The sequence below is a fragment of the Hypanus sabinus genome, chromosome 1 (genome assembly GCF_030144855.1).
Source record: "Hypanus sabinus isolate sHypSab1 chromosome 1, sHypSab1.hap1, whole genome shotgun sequence".
NCBI classification, from domain to species: Eukaryota; Metazoa; Chordata; class Chondrichthyes; order Myliobatiformes; family Dasyatidae; genus Hypanus; species Hypanus sabinus.
Genome location: NC_082706.1, coordinates 107381803 through 107403414, shown reverse-complemented (window position 1 = coordinate 107403414; position 21612 = coordinate 107381803). Strand labels below are relative to the sequence as shown.

Genomic DNA, 21612 nt, shown 5'->3' with positions numbered 1-21612 from the left:
AAGTGGCCACTGAGTGTATAATCTCAATGTGTTTAGCAGAAGCTGAGCATGTGTATAGTTCAGCATTGTAGGAAATCACACAGTTAATAAGCATTTTATGGGACCTGTCCATAGTCAAAGTCTGCCTCCACCCTGTTGTCTAGTTAAAGCAAGTTGATCTTGTTTGCTACCACATCCTCAAGGCAGACATAGCAATCTTAGTGTTGGATAGGATTCTGGTGATATAATGCCAAGTTTGCACAACTGGAATGTCCCAGAAAGATACTGATAGCAAATTTGAGAGCAGAACTTTGGCTTTTGACAAAGCTGCTTGAAATTTTAATAGTTTTTAAATATCTCTAGTGTTCAAAAACAAATAAAAATTGAAGTATATAATTGAAAAAAATGAAAACTATTTATATTCTCAAGAAGTCATTTAAATTTCCCTTTGTAAGTCTAGAATCCCCATTGAAATAAGAAATGCTCTGTTTGTGTGTCAGGTTTAATTTGGCAAAATGCTTGAAGGTGACATCCCAAAAAACTGAGCTCTTCTGACCTTCTTATGAAGTCTAGCAATGGGATGGGATGAAATGTAATGAAGATGCAATACCATCTGTCAGATGTTAAGGTTTGGATTTTGTATTTAGTTGTGCAGGAGCGCTACTGAAATTTCAACTACTCAAAGTTGTTAATTATATTCGGAACCATTGAAATCTAATCTAGCAATGTTCACTCCAAGTACGTTCATGATATAAGATCTCAGTTGAGGGTGTACTGTACTGTTCTTCAGATAAGATATTAAACTGAGATTCTTTTCAGGTAGTTACCAATGCAAAATTACAATTTAAAAATGAGAAATATATTTTGCTAATTTGGAAATTATTCTGTGCTGGGTAATTATGGATGAGACAAACTCCGTTTTCTTTTTTAACAGCTATTTTGAGAGATTCATATTCTTTCCTCCTGATGCATTGTAAAATACAATTATTTTGCTTAAGTTATCCAAGGAGTAGTCTGTTCTACATGTTGATCTTATTTTCTATTATCAATACAGTCTTAATAATTGGACCTCTGCTCCTTAGTTTTATTCCTGCAGTGTAATTTGAATTGAAATGCTTAATTGTTTTTCTGCATCTATTGCTACTTAGTTTCTCTTACCAAGTGTGCTTTCCTTTCTTCGACACTAAAATGCTGAAGCCTTTCTAGCCATTCTTCATAGCTTAAAAGTCTGTGTTCCTGTCTTACTCTGGAGCATCCCATGAGGTTGCCACTGAGGAATTGTTGTACAGTAGGAGATCAAAGTGAAATAAACGTAGGGTAGAGACCCTTAGGAATTCTACAGCCTTGGGAACTGTGGAGGCTAAGCCATTGTTTCTTTCAAATTGGCAGATTTCTGGATATTTTCGAAATCAAGGGATATGACGATGTTGCTGGAAAATGACATGACTATCTGCCTTTGATCTTAATGAATAGCAGAAGTCTTGAAGGGCCAGATGTCCTGGTTTTGCTCCTTTCCTTTGCTTTCTTATACATTGGTGTTCTCATTAATATTTTCAGAAATTGATATATCAAGTAAATTGTCATGATTTTTTTCTTCAACTTTTAATTGCTTCTAAATACCTTTGAATGCTAGAGGCATTTGAAAATAATCAGAATGTCAGAAGCTAATGCTTTGCCCTCAGCTTTGCAATCAGCATTTTTCTGGGGCATTCCTGTGGCTAGGACTCAGCGGCATCACCAGAGGTCTAACCACCACCAAGAACTTGCTGCCTGACTTCATGGTGTGGAAAGCCAGTAAGATCAGTTCTCTTTAGCCAGACCAGATGGGTGAAGACTTACCTTGACCATCAGACAGCTTATGTTCTCCAATAGATTTATATTTTTAATGAGATTGCTGGTATATTTTGAACAAGCAAGCTCTGTATTAATGGCAGAATTTCTCCTTAACTTACATAAGTAAAGTACGAGGGGTGAGTGAAAGTTTTACTTTGTTAGATAGATTTAAAGAGCTAGACTCCAGAATAAAAGGAGTGACAAAATGACAATGTGATCCATGACAATGGTGTCTCTGACTTTACTTTGGACCACTTAATTGCAGGATGGAACTAAAATTTGGAGATATAAAAGCAGCGTTGCAAAATAAAGAGTGGGCGTAAATCAAAATGGACATGGAATGTGGAGCTACATAATGACCTCATTCACTGGAGTCATTATTTTAATAATACAAAAATATACTGGAATGGTTAATTGCTTTCCTTGCCATGGACTCCATGTTACTTAATTTGCTAGGTTGATGAATTCTTCCTTTTGTGGGTAATGAAATGAATTATAAGATCTTGATTGAATGGCTCAAAGTTGTAGATTAAATCAGATGAGAGGTTTGATTTAAAAGCAAATCTTTATATTTTCAAGTGGTTCTTTGGTGTTGCTGCAAGCATTAACAAATAAATTGGTGCTGATATTCTTTCTTTATCCAAGGTAATGTTCAACTTAGCTGAATTGTCTGGTACAATATATCAAGGTTCATACTATGTGATACAAACACTGCTTCCTCTTTCAAAAAGTAAATCATCTGAATTTAAGTAATTTGCTTTAAATGTGAATTCATAATGAGCTGAATTTATAACATGCAGTTATAAATGAGTTTATTTAATCTCTTTATTAAGTTCAAGTTTATTTTATATGTATACTGCCAAACGATGCAACATTCCCCGGTACATAACACAGTATACATAACTCACACACAATGCATAAAGTAATGTTACCACAAATAGATTAACAAATAATAAGGTGCTTGTCTGACACAACTGGTGCTTCATAGCTGATCAGACCTGGATGGTAGCAGGTTGTCTCATGGCCTGTGGGAAGAAGCTGTTTTCCATCTTAACAATCCTTGTCCTAATGCTACGGTACCTGCTGTTTGAAGATGGAATTCAGAGTGATTGTTGGACAGATGGGAGGGATCATTCACAATGCTAAGTGCCCTGTGTATGTAGCACACCCGGTAAATATCTTGGATGTGAGACCCCAATGATCCTCTCAGCAGTCCTCTCAAACCTTCGTAGGCTCTTGTGGTCAGACGCCTTGCAATTCCCATACCAGATGGTGATGCAGTTGGTTAGAGAGGTGGGGGGAAGGAGGCTCACTTGTTTCATTCTCTTCAGGAAGTGGAGGCACTGCTCTTGACTAAAGAGGTGGTATTGAAGGATCAGGTGAGATTGCTCATTATGTGCACTCCCAGAAACTTGGTGCTCCTAACTCTCCACGAAGGAGCGGTTTATGTGCAGTGAGAAGTAGTCAGTATGCATCTTTCTAAAGTCCACAATCTTCTTTAGTCTTGTCCACATTGAGACTCAAGTTGTTGTACTTGCACCATTCTGCCAATTACTCTACCTCCTCTCTGTAAAAATTCAAATTTTGAAGTAATATAATTACAAATGAGAAAATCTACAGATGCTGGAAGTCTGAGCAACTCACACAAAACGCTGGAGGATCTCTGCAGGCCAGGCAACCTATATGAAAAAAAGTACAGTCAATGTTTCGGGTCGAAACCTTTCGCTAGGGCTGGAGAAATAAAGCTGAGGAGTAGGTTTAAAAGGTGGGGGAGTGGAGAAAGAAACACAAAGTGATTGGTGAAGCCTGAAGGGGGACGGATGAAGTAAAGAGCTGGGAAGCTGATTGGTAAAAGAGACAGAAGGCAATGGAAGAAAGAAAAGAGGGGAGGAACACCAGAGGGAGACGATGTGGGCGGCAAGGAGATAAGGTAAAGAGAATAAGAAATGATGAAGGGGGGAGGGGAATTACCGGAAGTTTGAGAAATCAGTGATCATGCCATCAGTCTGGAGGCTACCCGAATGGAATACAAGGTGTTGTTCCTCCAACCTAAGTGTGGCTTCATCACAACATTGGAGGAGACCGTGGATGGATATATCGGAATGGGAAGTGGGATTAAAATGGATGGCCACTGGGAGATCCTGCTTTTTCTATCGGGTGGAGTGTAGGTGCTTGGCAAAGTGGTCTCCCAATCTACTTCGGTTCTCACCGATGTACAGGAGGGCACACCAGGAGCACGGGACGCAGTATATGACCTCAACAGACTCGCTGGTGAAGCGTCGCCTCACCTGGAAGGACTGTTTAGGGCCCTGAGGGAGGAGGTGTAGGGGCAGGTGTAATACTTGTTCTGCTTGCAAGGATAAGTGCCACGAGGAAGATCAGTGGGGGGGGGGGGGGGGGAATGAATAGACAAGGGAGTCATGTAGGGAATGATCCCTGCGTAAAGCAGAAAGTGTGGTGGGGGGGAGGGGAGGGAAAATGTGCTTGGTGATGGGATCCCGTTGGAGATCATTGGAGACTTTAAAGTAAATTTATTATGGAAGTACAGTATATGCCACCATGAGATTCATATTCTTGTGGACATTCACAGTAAATACAAACAAACAGAATAGATTCAATGAAAAAAACTCACACAAGACAGACACACAACCAATGTACAGAAGACAACAAACTGTGCAAATACAAGCATTAAATTAAACAAACTGATAAATAAGCAAGAAACACATATTGAGAATATGAAATTGAGTTGAAAGTGAGCCCATAGGTTAAAGTCACAGAAATGTGCAGCCATCGAGCCTACTTTAAACCATTTAAAATGCCTACTCCTATCAAACTGCACCTAGGCCATAGACCTCCTTACCTCTACCATCCATGTACCTATCCAAACTTCTCTTAAACATTGAAATTGAGCACCACTTATGCTAGCAGCTCGTTCCAAACTCTCATGACCCTCTGAGTGAAGAACCCTCAGGTTTCCCTTAAACTTTTCACCTTTCACCCTTAACCCACCACCTCTGGTTGTAGTCCCATTCAATCTCTGGAAAAAGACAGTTTTATATACCCTATTTATACTCCTCATAATTTTATATACCTCTATCAAATCTCTCTGCAGTTGTTTGTGTTCCAAGGATAAATTCTTAACCTATTTAATTTTTCTTTGTAACTCAGGTCTTCTAGTTCTGGCAACATCCTGTAATTAAAAAAAAAGCCACTGTGAATAAATCTTGTAAAACAATTAAGCATGAAAACTTCCAAGAAGGATGAATACTTTTTATAGACACTGTATGTATGTTTCATAAGGATTGGAGCAAGCAGATGAGCTCATTTGAGAAAGATAGCTTATGATGTTTGAAAAGGAGAAATACATCTAAATTTAGGGGTCACTGACTTCTGTATCAAAGGACAATTGAGAAATTTGGTAAATTGAGCAAATTTGTTGATGGACAGTTTCTGATAATTTTGCTAATGGATAAAACAGAAATCTGTGGGACGTATCTAAAAATGATTTAATTTAATCTGAATCTGTTTTGTATGCCAATGTGTCCAACCAAAAAAAAACTATGTAGAACATTAAAAAAATTAAAGAAAAAACACCAGCAATCTTTAGAAATGTCTGTAGACCCAGCAATTGCAGGAAATACAACGAACAATTTAAAAAATGATTACATAGGTAATAATAGATATAAGAGATGGTATGAAAAGGGCATTTGCAAAGAATGTCAAAATTATCTTAATGTTTATACTTGAGGAAAAAGATAGTGGGATATTAACAATATCAATAACAGGATGTATAATGATAATCGCAGGTGTTTAATAATTTGAGAAAGAAGAAAAAAGGAGTGACTTGATGAAGTTAACATAAACAAGGTACTACCAATGTCCTGTATTCTAAAGAAATTGCGTAGGTGTATAATCATGATGATAATCTTCCAAATTCACTTTCTAATGGCGCTTTTTAAAATATTTTTCGTATTGCTCTGCCATTTAAGAAAGAGAGATAATCAAGGAATTACAGTCAATTTAGCTTATCATTACTGGGAAATTAAGAGTTTTCAGTTTGAAGATGTAGTAACAATAAATGAAGTTGACCAGAAAATCTTATGGCATGTGAAGAATAGACATGCCTGATAAACCTGAATGACCTTACTGAAAGGATAGTTCAAGTGGTTGAAAAGGAATTGCTGAGTGATGCATTTCATATGGGCTCCATGTTAATGTTAGAGCTCAGGGGACAGAAGGGAAATGACCACCATGAGAAACTCTGCACATCTTGGAAATCCAAGACGACACACAGAAGATGCTAGAGGAACTCAGAAGGTCAGAAAGTATCAATGGAAAAGAAGAAACAGTTAAAGTTTCTTCTGGACTGAGAAGGAAGGGGAAAGATTCCAGAATAAAAAAGTTTGGGGGGTGGGGTGCAAGGGGAAGGGGAAATTACCAACCTGGTTTAAAAAATTGGCTGAGGGAAAGAAGACAACAGAGATGGAAACATAGAAAACTTATAGCACAATACAGGCCCTTTGGCCCACAATGCTGTGCCAAACATGTACAAACTTTAGAAACCACCCATGGTTACCCATAACCCTCTATTTTTCTAAGGTCCATGTACCTATCCAGGAGTCTCTTAAAAGACCCTATTGTATCCACCTGCACCACCGTTGCTGGCAGCCTATTCCATGCACTCACCACTCTCTGCATTTAAAAAAAAACTTAGCCCTGACATCTCTTCTGTGCCTACTTCCAAGCACCTTAAAACTGTGCGCTCTGTGATGGAATCATGTACATTACCCCCAGTGGAGAATGTACAGATCTATCAAATTATTAGGATATGACTGGCTGTGCCTCTCAAGTTTATGTTGGGACTGCAGTTATTCACATTATTTATTTATAAGTGACTTAGTTGCTGGGATAGATCAGTTTACCAGTGGTTTAAAGATAGGCATTATGAGCAGATTATCTAAATATTAGAAATTAATTTATTGACAAAAAATGCCAAATTGAGCTTGCATATGGACACATAGGATATTATTCAAACTGGATTTAAAAAGAACAGTACTTTTTGAATGATGAAAATGTCAAAGCTACTTAAGTCCAAGAAGGCATGGAGTAACGAACAAGATCATTGAAATATTCATCAAAGGCCAGTCATTGAAAATACCTATTTAAAAAAACTGAACCCTACTCTTATATTTGTGGATTAGAAGAGGTCACTGTTATTCCATAGCTATAGAAAAGTCTAATTGGACTACACCAAGAGCAGTGTGAAAAGTTCTGATATGGCATTTAGATTTTGTGTATTAACCTTGGGAGTGAGTACAGATAGATTTACCACACTGATATTTAAACACCAAGGGTTAAATTATGAGGAATTTTACCTCTCTCGGGTTGTATTTGCTGGAGGGAATTTTTGAGGGGTAGTTTGATTAATGTTTTCAAGATATTAAGTGAAGTTAATGGGCTAGGTATAGATAGTCTCATAGAGTAATACTACACTGGAGCAGGCCCTTTGGCTCAACAAGTCCATGCTGACCACAACATCCTCCCTGCTAGTCACAGTTGCTGGTGTTCACCTTATAATCCTCCAAGCAAGATAAACTATTTTCTCTGGTTGCTGAGTCTAAGTCTAGGTTGTTCCAGACTAAATTAGAATCAAGCTTTTCAAGAATGAAGTTAGAAAGCATTGCTGCAGATGTTGAGTGGTATAAGTTTGTTTCTTTTATAAATAACACTTGAAGCTAGATATGTAACTAGTTTTAAATTTGAGACTTTTTTTAAGATCATAAAGACTACAGGAAAAAGGATGGTAATTGAATGATGGAATATGTTTGAGGAAATAGTTTATTCTTTCTTTTATATTTAGTACCTCCTTAATATCCCTTCAGTTATCTGCAGTATACATGGTTATCCTGCTCTTGGTAGGAAAGCCAAGAGCTCATTCACAGGTAACAAATAGGGTGGACCAAACCAATCTGTATGCAGTACTCACTTTGCATCTCTCTTGGCTTGAATTCAACAGATTGTCTGTGAAGTGCTTTCTGAAAAGATCCTCCTTCAGTGTCCATGAGAGTTCAGATACTGATTTTCCTGTGGCAGCATTTCTGTTGATGCTGATGTTTTGTGCCAGTTTGATAGAGATAGCAGCAGCAAACAGTGCTATCTGATACGCTTCTCCTTCATTTTGAATTATGGTAGAAGGATTGAAAATCAAATATCTGCTGAAATGATAAGGAATCTCAACAGATCAAGCTGCATCTGTGGGAACAAAACAATGTTTCAGGTTCCTGAGCTGAAATAATAACCCTGTTTCTCCTTCCTTTGAACGAAGTGATGGTGTATAACAAGAGCAGGTTGGTAGAAGATCTTTGTTTTTTGTGCATGTTAAATGTAAGACCCATTGTTTCATATGTCTCCTTGATTGGGTTGACAGTGACTAGGAGATTGACCTTTGAATGTGGACATACACAAGCATAGCCTTTGTACTGAGGCTCTATGATTGATGTTGGAATTCTATTGTTAAAGGGTTTCCAAGAGTGAAGATTGTTGGAACTGGGGTGGAACAGTACAATGAGAAAGACTGATGTGCCTTGCTTGATACTATTGATACTAACCTGATCTGAAAATGTATGGCTTTGGAACAATGGCAGAGTAAATCAGCATTGAAGAGAAGCTGTACTTGTAAAGCACATGCTTTGATTGTGTGGATAGTCAGAGGCTTTTTCCCAGGGCTGAAATGGTTGACACGAGAGGGCACAGTTTTTAAGGTGCTTAGAAGTAGATACAGAGAAGATGTCAGGGGGTTATGTTTTTTACGCAGAGAGTGGAAGGTACATGGAATGGGCTGCCTGCAACGGTGGTGGAGGCAGATATGATAGGATTTCTTAAGAGACACCTGGACAGGTACATGGAGCTTAGAAAAATAGAGGGCTATAGGTAATCCCAGGTATTTTCTAAAGTAGGTACATGTTCAGCACTGCATTGTGGGCCGAAAGTCCTGTATGTGCTGTAGGTTTTCTATGTTTCTATGCTGATTTTCTAAATATAATTCTGTATAATTCTATAGTTTCTCTTAAAGTATGTGTCCATAACGGGCCTTGTTTCCAGGCGCTGTGCAAAGAAATCCCTACGTAAAGGAGATAGGGGAAGGGAGAATATTTTGCAATGAGGGAAGACTAAATAATACATATTTTGAGAAAGGCTTATTGAGAAGTGTTCCATCTGTGAATGCTGTTCTTTATTAAGAGTACTGCCACTAATGTCTTGTATTAGATTATGTTCAATGGATTTTTAAAAACTAGTATATTGAGCTCAGCACGCAGAGGGTTAAGTGGAGTTCAGCTGGTGTGTCACATCATTGGCCATCTTGAAAATAAATGAGGCTGATGTTGAGGTGAAGAGCATGAAATTAGTGAGGTCCTCCCATATCTTGTACATAACGACAGTTTAAATATCCAAATCTGTACCTTGCTGTCATGTGCTTTTCTGAAAGCTTTTCTGATAATAGGGCTTCCAGAGGTTGAAAACCGAGGCACTGATTGGGGGGAGGAGGAAGGGATGCAGAGAGTGAGCAGTACAGTGAAATGCAGCAGCTGGATTTATTTGGCGGAGGGATACATTGTATTAAATGCAAAAAAAATAGTTTTGTTGTAGGAATACAGGATGGCTGTGATGTCACAGCTTCTCAGACATAATCAGTCAGGCAAATACACAGACTGCATTGCTTGTGCTGTGTAAAGAATAGCCTGCTGAGATGTCTGTCAGTAACCAGCCGCCTGCGCCTTGCACCGATTACACTGATCTCTGCAAACCTAAGCCTGCTGATTGTTTCTCTGACAAACATCCATGCACGCAGCAGCCTCAAAAGAACTGGAGCCAATCTGAATGGGAATGGCACAGAGCAGAGGAGCAGTGCAGCAGCAATCTGAAAGTTGAGTCGAGCTTAGCAGCATCGGCTCCAGCTAAAGATGGTCTCATTAAGCATGTTGCTCTCACAGATGAAGACAAACTAGGCTTCTTTGGAATGACAGCAGGAGGCATAGAACAGAAAAACGTGGCTGGTGAGGTTCAGACTAAGGAATTATTCGGAAGCTGGGCTACTTCCTCTGTTAATCTCGTCTCAGACGAAAGCATAAAGAAAATGAATCCAGTCAGAAATGAATGGAGCCAAGCTGCTATTAGCACACAGGTGAGTGCTATGAATAAGGAGACAGGTAAGAAAGAAATGGAAAATAACGTTGCAGAAGAGAGAACTGACACAAAAGGGGAGCTGGCAAGTTATCCCTCAGATGCCAAAATGACAAATCCATCCAGTGTATTTGGTAATCTTACACAAAATATAAAGAAAGATGAGTTTAGTGTGTGGAACCCTAATTTTATGCCCGACGATACGGACTTAAACTGCAAGCAAATGGCAGAATCTAAAGATGATAAGTCCACGATGAACGAAATGGATGTCCAATCTAAAAATGTCCCCTCGTGTACATTAACAATACAGAAGTCGGAAACCCCAACTATGGTGGATTGTGAGCAAGATCTGTCTAATGTCAATCCTTTGAATGAGTCACTTGAACTCAATGAAGGTATAAAGATTGATTTAGTAAATGATGATACAGCTAACAGGGCTACCCAACAGAGAAAGATGATGCGGCGTGCAATGTCGGAATGCTCACACTTGTCTGTTCCCTCAAGTTTCGGCATCACTGAAAAATATCCAGAACCCTTGCTAACAGAATCTCCAGACAATTCAATGGAGCAGTCAGCAATTTCTCCCAGCACCCAGCTTGCAGCTACTGCCAGCCGGAAGTGTCCAATATCACAGATTAAGCGATCGATGACTGTGGCAGAGGAGCAAATCCCAGTTTACAGCTTTGGCAATGATCAATCTGCAGCAGAATTACAGTTTGGCCAGCTTGCTGATGAAGGACATGCGAAAGAGAGAAATAAGGGACATGGTATTACTCCAGATACAAAAGATGGTATTACTGCTCCATTTTGCCATGGGAAACTGGAAAAAATCCCCGAGTTCAGTAGCAGTAAGAATACAGAAGAAATGTTTCATGACAAAAAAGAACAGAACAGTCTCTGCACTAGCCTTCAGAAGAACACCTCAGTGGGCTCAGACCAAGTTCTTTCACTGGGGGAAGAAACAAATGAAATCAATAATTACAAGACATTTCCTCTTTCCCAAGAAAATCCACATGACCCCATGTTCAAAAATGCTTCCTTTACTGGAACCATCTGTAATGCCAGTGAAACATCTCAGAAAATTGAAATGACACATTACAAGCCTGAACAGGCAGCACAAATGCCTCAAGAACTAGCACAGATGAGTATTCGGCAAGAAACTGGGTGTACAAAAAGTGATGCCGGCTCTTCAGGGCAACAGCAGCCCTTGGTATCCAGTTCTTCCCATAGCTCTGCTGAAAGCTCAAAAGCAGAAATGGGGAGAAATGCAGAGCTAAGTGAGACCACAGATTGGAAGGATTCAAGCCTCAGTTCTATTATGGCCACTAACCACAAACCGGATAACATTCCAGGTGAGGAGAAATGTGATCAGAATCTATAAAAGATTATGTAGCAGAATAAGGAGTCTAAATTCTTAAAGAAAACTGATTTCAATATTTTGTGTTTGAGTTGCATTTTTTCTGAGGTATAGTTGGGACAAAGGAAAGGAAAAGTAGCCTTGGCTCATAATGGAAGCTGTATATGCAGCTGTGTTTCTGAGAAGATATAGACTCTTCTCTGATAGTGTGTACATTACACTGTCTCCTGTCGATGACATGTTGAAAAACGGGTTGTATGTAACAGTACTGTGAAATGCTTAGCAATCTCTACAACCAGATACCAAAATGTGAGGCATCATAGAAATGTAATTCTGTGTGTTGCTTCTAAATGAAGACTTTTGCATTCAGTTTACATTCATAATTTTGCGCAGTAATTTACTGTTGTTTCCAATTTGAGAATTGCTGCCATTAGCTTTGTAATATGAATGAGCTGTTCGATTATTTCTTTACACTATGGTTGCACATATTTCTGAGTATACTGATGCTGGCTGTTGAAGTATTTTGACCTTAATGCATTAGCTAAAAGCCATAACTCAGATGGCATTAGATTGTGTGGACTCATGATTGAAATGATGTGACATGAGCTCCTTCATTTATTTGCTTGCAGCATCAAACTGTGAGGAACATTAAAAATCACGTGAATTAAGAGAGCTACTGACTATTCTTTCTATTTTGAGTTAACCAATACCAGCCATATGTGTGCATGGAAGTCTTCGGTAAATCTTTGCTTAAGGTATCCGGTTAAATACAGATGGCTTTGTGCCTGATATGCTTACTCACTTGGTCTTTGTCTTTAATTTTGTCCTGTGAAGAACATGCACTAGTGCAAGGCTCTGATGTGACCAATAGGAGTTGAAGTGAAGAATTGAAAAATCAAAATATTTCTAATCGGCTGTTGAGAAATGCTGTCAAGGATGAATCACTTTTAAGGAAAATATATCAGAACTATTCCTTAAATCAATTCTTTACTAGTCCAAAGAGCTTAGTTACATAATATATAAGTTACCAACCTATTTTTTAAAAACTGTATGAATGGATATTGTTTGCATGTATATCTAGTTCCATTTTAAAGCTAAAACTTCCCTGTTAATATATACTGCTCTGATAACTAATGTGTGAGGGCTGTAACCATGTGGAATAGCCTTATAGTTGATGAAAAGGCAAGTGCTAATCAGTCAATTCTTCATTGTGCTCAAAGTGAACAATGCTACAGATCAGCTGCAGTGAAGGGTTTAACCCATTAAGAGTGTAGGAGATTTTTGAGGTGCTTTGTGATATCTTTGAATGTAGTAGTAAGTGTATATAGCAACCAAAAAAGGCCATTCCTGCATATTCAAATAAATGGTTTACAGGAATCCTGTAGAGAAATAGGTGCCATTCCATGTGTGTTAAATAGTTGTGTTACGTATCCCGTAACTGGCTAACTTACCAGCAAAGATAGAGAGGTCTGTTGAAGTCTGATGTCACTATTTTCAAACGTTTTTATTTATAAAGGGGCACAAAAGTAAGGTTAATGCAAACATTCAGATAATGCACATCACCAATACGCAATCTAAAGCCCGGGTATAGTCATAATTATCATTAACCTCGGGTGTTGTCTAGGGGATAAATATTTTTGTCCATTGGAAATCTAAAGAGTCATTCAGAAGTCTTTCGAGGAATTGTTGGGTTTCACATGTCTTAGAGGGATCGGTGAGAACGAAAAGAAGACTTGCCCGTATCTTTTTGACCACTCCGTTAAAATCCGGGGAGCATTGGTTTCCCCGTTGTTAGTTCGAAGTCCTTCTCGGTAGTATCAGCCACCCACTCCCCAGGCAAAGGAGTTAGGAGCACACGTGGCGTTGAGTAGCTTCCAGCTCTCTCGGGAGTGTTGAGCGAGCAAGTTCCTCTGGTGCATCGCTAGGGTACTGCCTCCTGCAGTCCGCTTTTATCTTTACTTGCAGAGTTGTAGCTGTCCATCAAAGTAGGGGGATGCAATCTCCACCCCCACATGGCCCGAGGGCGTTCAGGTTCATGGTAGTTGTCATGTAGCCGGGACTTGCACATGACACAGGTGCCTCTAAGAACAAATGGTCAAAACCGTTGCATTGTCTCTCACTTCTGAGTCCCGAATTAATAGCGATCTTGCGATTCTCCGGAAGGAGGGGGCTGCTCCCGCTCCTTCAGCCCCTCAGAGCTGTGGTACATTCATAACAGTTGAAGCTGCTTGATAATATCGAGCTTTATAAAATGTACAAGACAAATAAATGCCATTCTCAATAATCCTTCTTTAAAAATACTGTTGCAATCCCAGGGATCTCACTCCCCATCATTTCAAATCCTAATGCTACCCTATAAACCCTTCAGATTTCACCCTCCCCTCAGCACCTCCCACAGGTACTGAAATTGTTGCAAATGACATTATTTTCCCAGTGACTTCACTCCTTATGCGTGTTCTTGGATGTTATTCATGAAGCTTCAAATTCCCCCTTGCCCCTAGAATTCCCAAAAATTGAAGCTTATGATTATGCATTGTGAAGAGATCCCAAACTCTTTCCACAGTATTTCCTTTACTTTCAGATTTGAATGCTCACTTGGAGAATCTGTCTAGTCACTGACCTAATCTCAGGGAATGTTCCCCTTTTGTGCTTGTTACTGTAGTTCCAGCTAAAATTATGTTTCTTAAAAACATTTTTGGCTACTGAAAGGAAATCAGTTCCATTAGCACAGAACATGCTTTGCAGTGCAATAGAAATAACCAATTAAATGATAAGGTAATAAAATCACTAAACTTTGTGATGCTTGGCTGAGAAATTGTTGCAGTGGACTGGGTTTCATATTTCTGGAACATTAGGATCTCTTTTGGGGAAGGTACGGCCTGTACAAAATAGGACAGGTTACGCCTTAACCCTAGGGGCACCAATATCCTTGTGGGGAGGATCCTTGCTAGAACTATTGGGGAGGGTTTAAACTAATTTGGCAGAGAGGTGGGAACTGGACTGATAGGGCTGAGGGTGGGGTAGTTGGTATGCAACTAGATGCAGTGTGTAGTGAGACTGTGAAGAAGGACAGGCAGATGACAGAGAAAAACTGCAGTCAGTGAGATGAGTTGAGGTGTAATATGGGACAAAATTGAAAAGCATGATGCAAATAGGACGGAAGGTGTTATACTTGAATGTACGTAGTATATGGAATAAGGTAGATTATCTTGTCGCACATTTAGAGATCTGCAGGTGCGACATTATGGGCATCACTGAATTGTGGCTGAAAGAAAATCATAGTTGGGAGTTTAACATCCAAGGATGTACATTGTATCAGAAGGACAGGCAGAGGGGATGGGATGGGTCTGTTGGTTTTTAAAAAAAAAAGAAATCAAATCCTTACAGGTAGGTGACATAGGATTGGAAGATGTAGAACCCTTGTAGGTGGAGTTACAGAACTGCAAGGGTAAAAAGCCGTGATGGGAGTTGCATACAGGCCTCCAATCAGTAGCCAGGATGTGGGATACAAATTACAAGAGAAGATAGAAAAAGTATTAACAAGAACAGTGTTACGATAGTCGTGGAGGATTTCAATATGTAGACAGGTTGGGAAAATCAGGTTGGTGCTGGATGCTAAGAGAGGGAATTTGTAGAATGCTTACGAGCTAACTTTCTAGAGCCCACTAAAGGAAAGGCAATTCTGAATTGAGTGCTGTATAATGAACTGGATTTCATTAGGGAGCTTTAAGGTAAAGGAAACCTTAAAAGCCAGTGATCATATTTTAATGGAATTCTCCCTGCTTTTTGAGAGAGAGAAGATAAAGACAGATGTATTAGTATTATAGTAGAGTTAAGAGAATTATAGAGCCTTGAAAGAGGAGTTAGCCAAATTTCATTGAAAGGAGACACTAGCAGGGATGGCAGCAGAATAGCAATGGCTGGAGTTTCTGGGGGAAATTCAAAAAGTGCAGAATAGATGAAGTATTCTAAAGGGATGATATGGCAACTGTGACTGACGAGGTTAAAAACAGCATAAAAGGAAAAGAGAGAGCATATAATATAGCAAAACCTAGTGGGGAGTTAGAGGATTCGGAAACTTTAAAACCCACCAGAAGGTAACTAAAAACTACATAGAGAGAAAAGATGAAATATGGAGGAAAGCTATCCAATTTTTTAAAATTTATAAAGAGTAATAGGGAGGCAAGATTGGATAATGGACTGCTAGAAAATGACACAAGAGAGATTGGAGGGCAACAAAATGGCAGATGACAGACTTGATAGTTTTGTGGCCAAGTGTTTATACAATACCAAAATAGGTAGGGGAGCAGGTCAAGTTGAGGAAACGGAATCTGCAGAAGGACTTAGATGCGGAAAATGGGAATGGAAGTGGCAGGTGGAATATCATGTAGGGAAATGTATGACCATGCACTTTGGTAGAAGGAATAAAAGCTTAGGCTAAATGGTGAGAAAATTCAGTAATTTGATGTGTAAAGGGACTAGTGCAGGTTTCCTTAAAGGTTAACTTGCAGGTTGAGTCAATGGTAAGGAGGCAAATGCAATGTTAGCATTTATTTCAAGAGGACTGGAATGTAAGCAAGAATGTGATGCTGTGGATATATAAGGAATTTGTCAGACTGCAGTGACAAGATATGCTCGCATTGAAGAAGGTTCAGAGGAGGTTCACAAGAATGATTCCAGAAATGAATGGGTTAACATATGAGGAACATTTGATAGCTATGGGTCTGTACTCACTGGAGTTAAGATGAATGTGGGACAGGTCTCACTGAAACCTAATGAATATTGAAAGATCTGTTTAGTGGATGTAGAGATGATGTTTCCTTTAGTGAGTGAGTCTAGGACCAGAAGGCACAGCCTCAGAACAGAGGGATGTCCAATCAGAACAGAGCTGAGAAAGAATTTCTATAGCCAGAGGGTGGTGAATCTGTGGAATTCATTGCCACAGACTGCTGCGGATGACAAGTCATAGAATATATTTAAAACAGAGGTTGATAGGTTTCTGATTAGTCAGGGGTTTCAAAGGTTACAGGGAGAAGGCTAGAGAATGGGGTTGGGAAAGAAAATGGACATGATGAGGTCAATGAGCTGAATATGGAATGCTGCTGGTTTATTGGGAAACAACAGGAGAGCTGCATGACTATGGTTCTAGTGAAGACTAGACCTTAAGCCACAGTGTTGCCTGTTTACAGCCGTCCCAAGAGTCGGTGCCATAGAACGTGTGACACGGTGTCCAGGCTGCCCTCCATTGTCGCTAGGTGGAAGACAGGTCGGATTGTTTTCAACTGCAGACTGCTGCAACATTCATGGACTCAAGGAACATGACTATATTTTTGTGTGACTGCCTGCCTTGTACAGTTGTAAGTTTGTGAGCCCTTTGCAATTACTTGGCTTTCTACATTAATTGGTCATAAAATGTGGTCTGATCTTCGTCTAAATCACAATAATAGACAAATAAAATCTGCCTAAACTAATGACACACAGACAATTGTACTTCTATGTCTTTATTTACCAGGCTGTAAAAGTATGTGAATCCTTGTATTTAATGACTGATAGAACCACCTTTAGTTGCTATGACCTCCACAAAACATTTCCTGTAGCTGCTAATCAGACTTGCACAATGGTGAGGTGGAATTTTAGACCATTTATGTTTCAGCTCATCAGTATTTCTGGTATACCTTGCATGGACAGCCTTCTTGAGGTCATGCCACAGCATCTCGATTGAGTTAAGGTCCGGACTCTGACTTGGCCATTCCAAAACATGTATTTCCTTTTTAAACCATTCTGTTGATTTACTCTTGTGCCTTGGAATATTGTCTTGTTGCATCATCCAGCTTCTATCAAGCTTAAGGTGATGGACAGCTACCCTGAAATTCTCCTGCAAAATATCTTGATCCAGTTTGGAATTCATTGTTCCCTCAATAATTACAAGCTGTCCAGGGCCTGAGGCAACAAAACAGCCCCAAACCATAATGCTCCTTCCACCATGCTTCGCAGTTGGTATGAGGTTTTGGTGTTGGTGTGCAGTGCTCTTTTTCCTCCAAACATAGCAATGTGCATTTCTGCCAAAAAGTTCAACTTCTGTCTCATCTGTCCACAGAACATTGTCCCAGAAGCATTGTGGAACATCCAAACTTGAGATATGCAGCAATGTTTTTTTTGGAGAGCAGTGTTTTCCTCCACTGTGTTCTTCTTATAGTGGACACATGAACAGGGAGATGTTCTAGAGATATCTGCAGGTCTTTTAATCTTACCCTTGGGTTCTTTTTCAACTCTTTCAGCATTGCATATTGTGCTCTTGGTGTGATCTTTGCAGGACGCCTACCTCTCGGGAGAGTAACAACAGTACTGAGTTTCCTCTATTTGTAGATAATTTCTCTTACTGTGGACGGATGAACACTCCGGTATTTAGAAATGCTTTTGTAGCCTTTTCCAGCTTCGTGCATCTCTACAAATTATTTTGATCGAGGCATGGTGCACATAGACAGATATTTCTTCAGAAGAGCAGGCTTAGTCAGTGACCTGACTTTGTGTTGTCTTTATAAGGCAAGGCACCTCTACAACCAACACCTCCATTCTCATCTTATTAGTTGGAATACCTGACTCCAAATAGCTTTTGAAGAAGGCATTAGCCCAGAGATTCATGTACTTTTTTGAACCTAGTCTGTGATTGTTTAAATGGTGTGCTCAGTATTGATGAGTAGTACAATTGTTTGTGTATTATGAGTTCAAGCAGATTGTTGTGACTTAGATGACAATCAGACTACTTTTTGAGTGATTAGTGCAGAAAACCAGGTAATTGCCAAGGGTTCACAAACTTTTTCTTACAGTTGTATGTGCTATACGTACTTTATGCTGTATATGACTGTTTGTGCTTACTATTTTGCACCTTGGCCTCGGAGTAACGCTGTTTCGTTTGGCTGTATTTATGGGTATTCCTGTTTGGTTGAATGGCAATTAAAATGGAATTTGAAATCTTGAGAGTGCTTTGCATATTACTTGCTACTTTAAATTGCAATAACTATATGCAAGCTGATGTGCAGCCATTTTCACAGCAACTATTTATAACTATATGGTGCTTTTAATTAATAAAGCCTACTGCTTATGTGGAAGAATAAGTCCAATGCAGGCTGGTTGGATCGTTTCAGTATTATGATTTCTATTTCTTTCTTCAGAGCATACCAACTGTTTCATAGAGTACTGAGCCATAGAGTCCAACTGTGTCTCCGTTATCAGTTAACTGTTACCAAACAGAATGTGCATTTAACCTCGGAGAATGCACATTGGCTTCACCAGATGAGCTGGTGGATGCAATGTTGGTGACCATATTTAATGACCATCCCATCCTGTACATCCAGTAGACAGCAGACAACCAGTCAGAAGCAGCTCTGTAAATTGCATTATGTATTTTTTTTAATATAGAATCTCTGCATAATGACATGGTTACACAAAACAGTGTATACTGATCAACCCTATAAGGCCCTTGAGAAGATGGTGGTACGTGACCATCATGATTGACAGCATTTCATGTGCTGAAGGCACTGAGCTAATGGGAATATCCAGGAATTTGAGGCAGCAACTTGAAAGCAATAGCAATATGTCTCAGTCAAGAGAGCATGTGGGGAAAAATAATTCTATGAGTTGATAAGACTTATTGTCAGCATCTATTTTATCAAAGAGAAATTAGTGTAGTAGGGATTACCAAGGTATAGCTAATAGCAAGAAAGGATTTTATGAATGTACTGTACAAGTTGATTTTTGGAAAGCATTTTGTCAGTTGCCTTAACTTTCTGAACTTTCTGAATTTGGGGTAATATATGTTTGTATGGTAGAGGATTGAAGGGAAGTGACAGTAGAATATTTGGGTCATTTGCAGATTGTGGTATTCATGCAGTTAATCTGTGCCAGGTCTTCGGTCTATATTAATATCAAATGACAGTTCAGATTTGTAATATGTCCACTTACATTAATGGTACAATACATGGGTGGAAGTTGATATAAGAAGGATGCAAAGGATCTGCAGAAGGTTTGGATTGGTTAAATGTCCAAAGTGGCAGGATGTCAATTTATGCAAAACTGTAAGATTATTCATCTATGTTCCAAAGAAGAACAGTGAAACTGATATTATTAAATGAGAAAAAAGTAAATATTAGTTTAGAGGAATGTAAGAACATCACATGTGAAATGCAGAAAGTCAGAATGCTGTTATAAGCAATTAATTAGAAAAGCCTTTGATTTAAAAATGGTACAATAGTCAACAATTCTTACTGAAACTGTAGAGTCTTTGAAAAACTATACAACAAACTCATGAAGTGTTATGAAATTCTAGCCTACCAATGGAAGTCAATAGAGTTGTAAAATCATTGTGGCAAAGGAGAGACTATTTTTCAAATACTAATCTTGGAATTAGTGTAATGTGGGTTCAGGATTGATTTCAAAGGTGAGGGATGTATGCCTTGACTCTAGAAGAATGATCTTATCAAAATTGTATATTCCGAGAAGATTTGACAGTTTGGATTTTGAGTGCCTGTTTCTTCTGGCTGCATTAATTGTCTAATAGAACTGGGGACAGTTTCAAGATAACAAGTCAGGTCTTTGCAGGATTTGTTCTTTTTCTCTCTCTGTGCATTGGGTGATTGACTTTTTTTCCAGTGGGTTTTATTTTGTTTCTTTTGTGGCGTGCCTATAAGGAGGTGAATCTCAAAGTTGTACAATGTATATATACTTTGTTAGTAAATGTACTTTAAACATTTTGCTTCTTTTTCACTGAAGGTTTTAATACTTAGTAATTCTCCATTTTGAGCGGTATGGATGTCCAATCTTTTGAAAACATTTAAAGGTGGGATCAAAGGTGCTTGGACAGAAGGAAACTCAAGGGAGAATTGGATCAAAATATGGTCTGGAATAAAGGATCAGCAGTCATTTCATTGAATGGTAGAGAAGTTAAAGGCTGTATGGATTTCTGCTTCTGTTCTAAATATGGTGTAGGCAAACTCCAGGTTATGACATGTTGACTTTCCTGGGTAGATCCTAACTTGGGGACTGCTTATATAACATATATGAATAAGTAAAAATGGTATGTGGGAGCAAAAACCTGAACTGGGATAGAGTAGGGCAGGAAGAGTGGTCACCACTGGTGTCACTGACTCATGGTGTCTGCTCACCACTCCCAGCTCTGCTAGCCTCAACCAAGGCCCTGATTGTTGCAGCTCAGGGATGGGGAAGTGGGTAGAGGAGGCATGCCAAAATGGCCTATTTCAACCTAGCAGAAGAAGCTGCAGTGCTTCAGCAGCTCACAAATCCTTCCTTCCAATCTCCCAAACACTCACTGTTTAGGACGTTCATAAGTTAAGCATTCATAACTTGGGCAGAACCTGTATCTGCAACATCTGCTCTTATGTTCTTCTGGACTATGCTGGTTACTAATCCGAGGTGATACCAAAGAAACATGTTTTCTTTGTCTCTGCAATTCTATGGATATTGCATGTCTTTGTTTAAGCTGGTCTCTAAATTTTCTCACCTGAAGCAGTATGGATTTGCAGCAAGAGATAAAACATTTGTCCTTGAAATTTCACTGATTGCATTGTTCGTTTTTTAAAAATATCTGTAGCCAAACCAGAGGAAACAACAGCAGAGAATGTGACCAAAAGAGAGACAGCTGCAGTCTCCAAAGAACTCCCAGTAACCCCTGATGCGAAAGGAAAGGTAGGTACACATTCTAGTTGAAAAACAATCTTCCTGTGCTTTGTGTATTTATTTGATACAACCATATTTCTGTTAATTTTTTTCATGAGTGCAACCTAAAGTCTGTGTTTTTGAGGCAAATAGGTTTTGGTCTGTATATTTTGACATTGTCAGACAAATAGTAAAATGCACCTTTCAAGTTTTATATAAACTGACCCCTTGCTGTCTACTGATATCTTCTGTATATCTTGAAACTCAGGACCCCACAAAATGTAGCCAAATTTGGTCCATTTGTGTATACCTTGATGTTATCACTTCATTTTTAGAAAAATTAATTAAGCAGTTGTTAAAGAGCTAGAACTTGAGCTTCACCCACGGGCTTATAAACAAAGTAATGAATGACGAACTCTCACCCTGCCTACTAATATTTCCTAACTTTTCCTCCACATCCCCTGCTTTGCATCTCCTCTATTCACCTGCCCCTCCCGTTCCCTCTGCTCTCTCTTCCACTCTTCCCTCCCCATCCAGCTTCGTTCCCTTTCTGACCTCCCAACCCTCCTATGTTCCCTTTTTTAATCTGG

The 21612-nt window shown here is 39.2% G+C and overlaps 1 protein-coding gene across 4 annotated transcripts in view; it reads left to right on the top strand.

Annotated features, from left to right (window-relative positions):
• The window catches only part of LOC132396313 (microtubule-associated protein 4-like), a 282482-nt gene that overhangs the window by 206822 nt on the left and 54048 nt on the right, over positions 1-21612 (top strand). For all 4 annotated transcript variants that reach the window (XM_059973844.1, XM_059973840.1, XM_059973849.1 and 1 more), the window contains one exon: positions 20958-21052. In XM_059973844.1, coding sequence (XP_059829827.1) covers positions 20958-21052 — 95 coding nt within the window. The remainder of the gene's footprint in view (positions 1-20957; positions 21053-21612) is intronic.